This window comes from Gekko japonicus, unplaced genomic scaffold (genome assembly GCF_001447785.1).
Source record: "Gekko japonicus isolate JY-2015 unplaced genomic scaffold, Gekko_japonicus_V1.1 scaffold784, whole genome shotgun sequence".
Taxonomy (NCBI): Eukaryota; Metazoa; Chordata; class Lepidosauria; order Squamata; family Gekkonidae; genus Gekko; species Gekko japonicus.
Window position 1 is genome coordinate 31,581 of NW_015164207.1, and position 9,595 is coordinate 41,175.

The following is a 9,595-nucleotide window of genomic DNA, read 5'->3' on the forward strand; positions in this document are numbered from 1 at the left end:
GCGGCCTCGGTGGGCCCCGGGGGGGGCGCGTCTGTGCCGCGAGCGGAGGCGGGGCCGGGAGGGGCCTGAGCCGCCCGATTGGCCGGCTGAGCCGCAGAGGGGCCCGCCCCGCGGGGCCAAAAGGCGCCGTCGGGGGGGGGGCGGGGGCCGGCGCGGCATGAGGGCGGCGGGGCGGCTGGAGGCTTGGGCGGGCGGCGCCCTTCTCCTCGCCTGGGCGACGGTGAGTCTCCCTTCCGCGTCGGGGCCGGAGCCTGCCGCGCCTCTCCCCGGCTCGGCTCTGCCTCCCTCCCCTGCCCGGCCCGCCGGCCGCGGCTCTCGGCTGCCTCTCCTCCCCGGACCGCCGCTTTGGCCCCGGGACCCGGAGGCGCCCCCCGCTCGGGGCAGGGGGGGGAGGGGGCTGAAGACAGCGAGCCCGGCGGACTGCGGAGGGCTCCGGGTGGGCGGGCGGCCCGGGTTTGCCTGGCCACTCTCCGCTGGCCGCCGCCCTTTTGCCCTTCCCGGCTTCCTTTCGTTTTCCCTTCCCTCCTTCCTCGGGAAACGGGACGGTTCGCCCTCCAGAGTCCCGGCTGGAGCGCCGATCCCGAAGCCTGTTCCGAGGGGAGCCGTGGGCAGCAGGGCTCAGGCTCCCTCCGGGCGAGCACGAAGTCGACTTTGGGCGCTCCTGGCGTTCAAGTGGCCAGCCAGCCATCTGGCCGCTGCCTCGGTTAGCTTGCTCTGGAGGAGCCCCCTCCTTCCTGAGCGGAGACAAAAACGTGCGAGCCGGACTCGGGTAAAACAGTGTGGGCTGGCTCACACTCGCTCAGCTGAGAGGGTTAGGGTTACCCTGGACGGGGGGAACGGGGAGGGGACGGACAGCGCGGGCCTAAGCAGCGCACAGAAGCATCGAGGAGGGTCCCGCAGGGGGGCGGGCCTCACGCTTTGGGAAGAGAACCCCGGGATAAAGGGGGCGTGGGCCCCGGGCGAGACTCCGAGGGAGGGAGGGAGGGAGGTCCGCGGGCCAGGGGGCCACCGCTGGGAAAGCCCTGCCTCCCCTCCCCTGGGCCGCGGGGCAGAGGTCAGGGCTTCAGAAGGAGGAGGCCTGGACTGGCCGGCGGCTGGACAGGGCAGGTGGACCGTGGTGTTCTGCTCGGTGGAAGCCTCTACTTGGGGGGCAGCTTCTCAGGGCCCTCCTCAGCAAAGGCCCGCTTGCCTAAGGCCAGCCTGGTGTCGTGGCTGTGAAGGGTGAGGGGGTCCGGGGGGGGCAGGGTCTGAGTCGCCACGGGTGTCGGGGGAGCTGGCTGGGTGACCCTGGGCCAGTCCCACTCTCTCAGCTTGACCTCCCTGACAGGGTCGTTGCAAAAGGCAGGACAGTCATGAATTAAACAAGCAGAAGAAAAACGTACAGCCGGTGGCTTCAGTGGCCTCCGAAGGCTGCGCTGCCAGTGGTGTGGCCACGGGTGGGATCCTGCCTGCCCTCCTGGTGGCTGGATGGTGGAAAGCGTCTGGGCCCCCCAGAGAAAGGGCAGTTGGGGGTAGTCAGGGCTGGAGCGCCATCCCTGCGAGGGATGGCGAAGGTGTCCAGGAGAAAGGCAAGCCGGGGCACAGAAGCGGCTTAGAAGATGAGTCGGGACACGTGTCCCTTTTGTCAGAATGCCGGGAAGGGATGCTTGCAGTTCCGCCTTTGGCCCTGTGGAATAAGAATAGGGATGGAGATGATGGCCATGGTCTGGACAGGGGAGGAAGGAGGCGGGCCTCTGGGGCGGAGCAACCGGAGCCCCCTCCCATGTCATTCCATAAAACCCCTACCATGGGCTTGTTCCAGGTGGGAGAATGTTCCAGGTGGGGAATGGGACTACGGTGGAGCGGAAGACACCTTTCCTAAGGGAACGGGGACTGTAGCCCTGGCCCCACAGCATGTGCGGTCTGTGTTCTTTGCCTGAGAGGTATCGTGTCCTGCTCTCGGGGCATTGTTCTCTCCCTTGCTTGGCATCCTGCGTCTGGTCCTTTTTTGCCGCGTGTCTGATTTCTGACATCCTCATCCTGTCGCATGTCTTGTCCTCCGGGACCACCTTGTTCTACACCATGTAGTCGTCGCCGTCCTCTGAGGCTGATGGGCAGGAGGCTGAAAGGAAAACACAGAGGAGTCTGTTTTGCACAATGCAACAATTTCAGGGTGCTCGGCGGCAGAGGATCTGGAGCGGGCTCCTCGCTTAGGAGGCTTTGGAAGGGAATTAACCAAATGTAATGGAGGAGCGATCCGTCAGTGGTTCTTGGCCAGGCAGCCTGCGTGGAACCTCCTTGTGCAGAGGCAGTTTACCCAGGACTATGAAGCAGGGGGATGCAGCCGGGGAGGCTCACTGCCTCTGTTGCCTGCACAGGAGATGACACAGGCCGTTTGGACATTCTCAGACAGGGCGTCTTGTCTAGAAAGCCCTGTCCTTCCTGTGGGTTCAGGAGCGTCTGGCCGGCAGAGGGCGAGGAAGTCCCCAGTTTCTGGTCGCCACAGGATCCACTTGAAAGGCGCTGAGGCCTCGCCCACTCGGCGGCAGCTTCTTTGGGGAGGGGTTGTGGTTTGGGGAGGGGGGCGTAGGAGGAAGAGTGTCGCTGGGGAGTCCCCCCAGACAAGCCCTGGCCTGGCAGTGCAGTGGAGAGTCAGGCAGGCCTTTAAGAACAGAAGAGAAGCCAGTGTTGGATCAGGCCAATAGCCCCTCCAGACCAACACTCTGTGTCACACAGTGGCCAGAAATACCAGAGGCCATCAGGAGGTCCAGCAGTGGGGCCAGGACACCAGAAGGCCTCCCACTGTTGCCCCCCCCCCAAGCACTAAGAATACGGAGCATCCCTTGCCCCAGACCGAGAGTTCCTACCTATACCTTGTGGCTAATAGCCACCGATGGACCTCTGCTCCATATAAGGACATAAGGGAGAAGCCAGTGTCGGATCAGGCCAGGGGCCCCTCCAGTCCAACACTCTTCTGTGTCACATCACAGGGGCCAGAAATTCCTTTGTGGGATCGCTGCTGCTGGCTGATGCATTTCCCTGGACAGCCAGCAAACTCAGAGAGCGGCGAGTGAGCCCCGGGGCCCTGCAGTGGCATGCCCGTGAGGGGGGAGTGGCCCATGCCTGTGGCACCACCAGCCCCGTGGACAGTTCCTCCTGGCCCCCAGCTCCCTCCCCCCTCCTCCAGCCCCCTCTTTCGGCCTCAGTGGGGTGGGGGCACCCCGGCAGTGGCTGAGCCGGCCCTCTTTCTTCTTGCAGTGCCTGGCCGTCGACCCACAGCAGCAGAATTGCAGCAGGACTCAGTACGAGGCCCACGGGAAGTGCTGCAGCAGATGCCCGCCAGGTAGCAGGCCCCGGCCCTTTGTCCCCACCCCCACCTGCAGCGCCAAATGCAGCTGGAAACAGCAGCCAGACAGTGTGGGTGGGGTGGAGAAATGCTGACGACTGCGCTCGTGCTGGCCAGTGTCTGCGGGGGGAGGGGGCCACACACCCTGCACGTCCGACGGTGGCCTCTCCGCCCTTCCCAGCAGCCAGGCTGTTGCTCCTCCCTTTAGCGGGGGCTGCCGCCTGGGGTCCAGCTCTCCTGCACTGAGTGGGGCAGAGAAAAGCGGCCTCCTCCCCAGCCCCGCTCCACTGGCGCCGCAGTAGACCGAATCCCTCCCAGCAGTCTGTGCTTCCGCCCCCCCCTCGAGCTCAGCTCCTTCCGGACCCCCTCGCATGGGTCTGTCCTCCTCCGTTGCAGGCAAGAAGGTGAGCGTGCCGTGCGCCGAGGGCTCGGACACTGTCTGTGCTCCCTGTCAGTCCGAGCGTTTCCAGGACGGCTGGACCCAACAGACGTTCTGCACCCCCCACCGATACTGCGACCAGAGTAGGTGCCCAGGGCTCTGGGGGTGGGGCTGGTGGGGGGGGAGGCCTCGCCGAGCCTGCAGGGGACCCCGCTGAGCCCCCCACCCGGGCCTCTCTCTCTCTCTCCCCGCTCTTTCAGATGTCGGGTTGGTTGTGCATATCCACGGGGATGCCACGCGGGACGTCGTGTGCCAGTGCCAGAGCGGCACCCACTGTTCTGGCCTCGAGTGCCACAGCTGCCGGGAGAACAAGGCCTGCGGTCCGGGCGAAGGGGTGGAAGAAGCAGGTGCGTGGCGGTGGGCCCAGGGAGCGTGACCCTCGGCACCCAGAGGGGGTGGGGCTATAGCAGGCCTCCTCCGGCCTGGAAACCCTGCCCTCCTGAGATTATGGCGGGGGGGGGGAGCCGAGATTACTTGGTAGGGGAGGGATCTACTCTCCACGTGCTCAGGAGCAGCCCTATTGTTCCAGGGTGATCTGGGCCCGTCCTTAGGGCAACCGGCACCTTCCTGTGGCAACTCTTGAGTAGCTGCTGCCGTCAGCAGCCTTGGGAGTGGCATCGTAGCCATGCAAACCCCCAGGAGACCCCAGACATGTGGGGCGGGTGGGCCTCTGGTGCCCACTCCTCTGGCTCGAGCCAGTGCACCGCCCCGTGACACTCCCTCTCTCTCCCGTGTTGCAGCCACCAGCGAGAGGGACACCATCTGCACCGACTGTCCCGCGGGCTTCTTCTCAAACGTTTCGTCTCCCACGGCCTCGTGCCAGCCTTGGAGCAGGTAGGATGCTGGTGGGGTGGCTGAGACCGGCAGCTGCCGTGGCCGAGACAGGCGTGGGCAGATTTGGCCGGTCCTGCCTGCCCCCCCCCGTTGGCTGAGCTGGGAACTGCTTTGCCGCTGTGGCTACCGAGGCGGCTGATAGCAGTGTCCCCTTCCTCGCGTGCAAGCGCAGGAGCAGAGCCTGGCTGCTCTTCCAACAGGAGCAGCTTTGGAGGGTGGGGGAGAAGGGGGCGGGAGGGGATGGGGTGCCTGAGACCCGCTGGGGGGAGGGAGCCGCAACCACAGTCCCTAGCGTGCCTCAGGCAGCCCTCGCTCTTCCTCTGCAGCTGTGAGGCCACGGGGCTGGTCCACAAAGCCGACGGGACACGCTTCTCGGACGCCATTTGTGGTAAGGGAGCTCCCGTCTGGGGCTCTGCCATTGGGGGGTGGGACAGCAGCTGGGGTGGGGCAGGGCCAGTGGAGAAGCTTCTGATTGGCGCACGCACTGCCCCAAGACTCCAGAGGGAGAAGAAGAAGAAGAAATTGGATTTAGGCCCTGCCCTTCACTACCCGAAGGAGTCTCAGAGCGGCTTTACAAACTTCTTTCCCTTCCCCTCCCCACAACAGACACCCTGTGAGGTGGGTGGGGCTGAGAGAGCTCTTGACAGAACTGCCCTTGAGAGAACAGCTCTGACAGAACTATGGCTTGCCCAAGGTCATCCAGCAGCTGCAAGTGGAGGAGTGGGGAATCAAACCCGGTTCTCCCAGATTACAGTTCACGCACTTAACCACTGCACCAAACTGGCTCTGAGCTGAGAGGTTCAAGTGACGAGAGGGCTTTCATTGGGACATGCGGGGTGTGTGCCCCCCCCCCGCAGACACTGGCCAGCACAAGCGCCGTCGCCAGGGCTTGAGAGAGGGCCGTGTGCATGACGGGACCGACCCCTTCTGCCGGTCTTGCCCGGGGTGGCCCAGAGGCACTGGCCACCAGCCCGGCTGTGGAGAAGCCGTTCCGCTCCGGGTGCGGAGGAGAGAGGGGTGGGGAGGCGGGCGGGGATGCCACTGCCCGGGCAGGGACTGAAAGGCTTCACTTCTCCCCGTCTCCTCCCCCTCCCCCACAGAAGATGCCTCAAAGGTCCGCTCGGGGGTCTTGGTGCCGGTCGCTCTTGCTGCCGTGATCCTGTCGTTGGGGTGCGTGGGGCTCCTTCTCTGGCATCGTCGCCGGCGTCGCCAGGGTGAGTCTCCGAGAGTCGGGGGGGGAGAGGAAGGGGGAAGGCGGCTGCCTCCCTCTGTTAGCCAGGGCGCGGGGGTGTTCTTGGCTGCCCCTGCCAGAAGCGACAGAAGAGGGGGGGCTTTTTTTGGGGGGGGTGCATCTCTCCTCTCCTGGCCCAGGGAAGAGCCTGCTCTGAGCACCCCTGTGCCGTAGCCGGGAGGAGGGCCTCGGGTTGCAGGGAGAGGGGCAATCACCAGCCACCCTCTGGGAAAGCGCCACCGAGGGCGTGGCAGCATCCCCCCCCCCGTTTCAAAACTCCAGTTTGTGCAGCTCAGTCAGTCCCTTTGGGGCTCCGTGGAGGGTAAGCCCAAGCACAGGTCTCTGCCCCGAGGCGCTTGCAAGCAGGAGTGCTGGTGGGGACCGAGAGCACGTGGCTCCCGGCCAGGGCAGCACCAGAGTGGCAGTCAGGCAAGAAGACTGGTTCAGGGAAGGGGGGGTGGCATGCGGGGGGGTGTTGGAGGGGGGGTTGGGTCCAGCACAGCCCAGGGGCTTCCCTTTGGGCAGGGGGGTCTCCAGCCCTCCCCTCCCCTCCCCCGGCCCCTCCTTGGGCAGCCCATCCCCCTCCCCTGCCTTGTTCCTGCAGGAAGCCTTGGCTGGCAGCAGTGGGGCGTGGCCACCCCGCAGGCCGTGGCCTTGGCCCGCTGGGTCTGACCCGTCTGACGCGGGAGGGGCTCCTTCCCAGTCAGCGCAGCCAACAGCGGCTCCGAGCCTTCTGGCATCCCAGAAAGAGCCCGGCTCAGTGGGCTAGAGCCCCCTCCCCGGGAATGGCCAGAGATTCCTGTGCAATCTGCCCGATGGATCGGCCTCGTGCAGCGGGGTGGTGTTCCAGGCGTGATGCCTTCTCTGTCTTTTTCCTTCCCCTGCCCAGATCTCCCGAAGTGGCATCACAATGCGGTAGGTGCCCCTCCCCACGGCTGGCACATGCACTGGGGGAGGGGGGGAGGGAAGGCCACCGCTCTTGGTCCGGAACCGCTGGCTGGCTGGCTCCGAGGGGGGCTGCGGTGGCCACACACCCCACCCTGGGAAGAGCTGTCCTGGGCCCAGCCCCTGTTCTGCCACCGATGCCTGTGCCTTTGCCTCCCCCTTTCCCCCCCCCCCCCCCCCAGGACCTGCTGGACCCCGAGAGGCGTGAGCCGGGTGAGAGTGACGACCCCTCCCCCACCCTGCCCATCCAGGAGACCCGGCCCACCACCCAAGAAGACGACAAGGACAGCTGCGTGGCAGAACAGGAGAGGCTCTGAGCAGCGCCGGCTGCAGAGGACGTGCCCGAGACCCTCCCCGACCCCTTCCCCCCCCGCGCGCCCTTCCCTGCTGGCTTCGGCGCACACACACCCCGTCCCCACCGCGCCCCCCAGGGGCAGGGCCGCCTTCTCTCGTGCAGAGTCCTGCGTGCATCAGATCCGGGTTCCCCCCCAAGTGGAGGTAGGGCGCCCAGTTCGAGAGAGCGGGGGGGGTGGAGGGGGGCTGCCCCAGATGTGTCTGACTAAGGAGTCGAGGCCGCCTCTTTACACTCGGCGTGCACCTGGTGAGAGGGGTTGCCGCCCTCCTCTCGGACCAAGGCAAGGAGGTGCGCGCACCCCCCAGGGGCCACGGGGGGGGGGTGCCGCCCACCGGGAAGGATCCCGTGCCCTGCTCCTGGCCGGGGAGTCCCGGGTCTGATTCCCCAGGTGGACAGGATTGCCCCCCTCCCTCCATCCTTCCTCTTGCCTGCCCAGCCCAGCCGTGCAGGCAGCTCTGAGGGCCAGTGTGGGGCGAGGGCTAGGGGGCCGGGGACGAGGGTCTGGGAGCCCCCGGTTCGAATCCCCTCTCTGCCATGGGAACTCCCCTTGGCCCAGCCACACACCCTCAGCCTAACCTACCTCACTGGGTTGTTGCGAGGACCACATGGAGAAGAGGAGAAGGGTGGAGCCCCCCCCCCCCGGGGACCCCCGTGAAGCAAAGACATAGTATATATAGGAGGTAAAGGAATGGATCCATAGCTGGAGCCAGTGTTGGTGTCGTGGTCAGGAGCGCAGAGGACTCTAATCTGGGAGAACCGGGTTTGATTCCCCCACTCCTCCTCCACTTGCACCTGGCTGGATGACCTTGGGCAAGCCACAGTTCTGATAAGAGCTGTTCTTGAAAAAAGAGCGGGTTCTGTCAAGAGCTCTCTCAGCCCCACCTGCCTCATGGGGTGTCTGTCTGTTGTGGAGAGGGGAAGTGAAGGGCAGGGTTTGCATCCAATCTCGTCTGGTGTGTGCTGGGTGGACCTGCCTGGCCCAGGTTCTGTCCCTGAGCCGGGGGGGAGGGGTTGGCCGTGGCTGGGAAGGGGAGGACTGTGGGGAAATGCACAGCGGCAGAGGGGCTTTCAGCAGCACACAGGAGACGCCCCCGGCCGTTCACCCACCTAACCCCACCCACCCACCACCACTACCCCCGGCTGGTTCTGGTTCGCGTTTCCCTGCGTCCTTAGACCCAGGGTGTTGCTGTACTTGTGGGTGTGAACTGCATTTTATATTTTTACATAAACGGTGTCTAGCAATATTTGTTGCCTGCTTGTTTCCAGTCCCTCACACCTCCCCGTTCTGGGCCCAGTCCCATTCCAGTGGCCCTGATGGGTTCTGCTTTTGACGACACACAAACAGGGACGGGCTACTAACCCTGAAGCTGCCTCCTGCTGAGTCAGACCCACCCACCCCACCTCACCCCCCAGCCCATCAAGGCCTGTTTGGTGTCGTGGTTAAGTGCACGGACTCTAATCTGGGAGAACCGGGTCTGATTCCCCACTCCTCTACTCGCAGCTGGCTGGATGACCTTGGGCAAGCCACAGTTCCGTCAGAGCTGTCCTTGAGAAAGCCGTTTCTGTCAAGAGCTCTCTCAGCCCCACCCACCTCACAGGATGTCTGTCTGTTGTGGGGAGGGGAAGGAAAAGGAGTTTGTAAGCCGCTCTGAGACACCTTCGGGTAGTGAAGGGCTGGGTATAAATCTTCTTCCTCTTCTTGTCTGCAGCCGCTCTCCATGGCCTCCTCAGGCAGAGAAGGGTAAGAGCATAAGAACACAAGGTCAGGCCAGTGGCCCATCCAGTCCAACACTCTGTCACACAGGGGCCAAAAATACCAGGTGCCCTCAGGGTCTTCCCCATCACCTCCTGCCTGGCCCTTTTTAACTGGAGATGCAGGGATTGAACCTGGGACCTCCTGCGTGCCAGGCAGAGGCTCTTCCCCTGAGCCACGGCCCCTTCCCATAGCTCTCCAGGGTCTCAGGGTCTTTCCCATCACCTCCTGCCTGGCCCTTTTTAACTGGAGATGTGGGGATTGAACCTGGGACCTTCTGCATGCCAGGCAGAGGCCCTTCCACTGAGCCACAGCCCCTTCCCATAGCTCTTCAGGGTCTCAGACAGAGGTCTTTCCCATCACCTCCTGCCTGGTCCTTTTAACTGGAGATGCTGCTGGGGATTGAACCTGGGACCTTCTGCATTCCAGGCAGGTGCTCTACCACTGAGCCACAGCCTCCCCCCCCCTCCATTTTCCGATGGCTGTTGTGGTGGTGCGGTTGGGGTCTTCTGCCCCCCCCCACAGGCCCTGAGCCTCCATCAAATACTCTTGGCATCCTGACAGACTCTGAAGTGGCTGCTCCCAAGGGAAGAAGGCCTGGGGGTGGTGCGCCTGCCTGCCTGCCGGCCAGCCAGCCATAGGTGAGAGGGCAGTGCTGGGGTTGTGCGAGAGTGGAAGTCCACAGCAGTTCCCCCCTCCCACCTGCCTCAGTT

The 9,595-nt window shown here is 64.8% G+C and overlaps 1 protein-coding gene and 1 non-coding gene across 2 annotated transcripts; one reads left to right on the plus strand and one right to left on the minus strand.

Moving 5' to 3' along the window:
• Positions 1-149: 149 nt before the first annotated feature.
• Positions 150-7,704, plus strand: CD40 (CD40 molecule). The gene is made up of 9 exons (XM_015408427.1): positions 150-220; positions 3,238-3,322; positions 3,722-3,847; positions 3,965-4,111; positions 4,505-4,598; positions 4,925-4,986; positions 5,699-5,812; positions 6,719-6,744; positions 6,957-7,704. The coding sequence occupies exons 1-9, from the start codon at positions 158-160 to the stop codon at positions 7,089-7,091; spliced, it is 852 nt and encodes a 283-aa protein (XP_015263913.1). The 5' UTR covers positions 150-157; the 3' UTR covers positions 7,092-7,704.
• Positions 7,705-9,269: 1,565 nt separating this feature from the next.
• On the minus strand, positions 9,270-9,341 carry TRNAS-GGA. Its single transcript has one exon. It is a non-coding gene; the product is annotated as a tRNA-Ser (tRNA).
• Between the last annotated feature and the right edge of the window lie 254 nt (positions 9,342-9,595).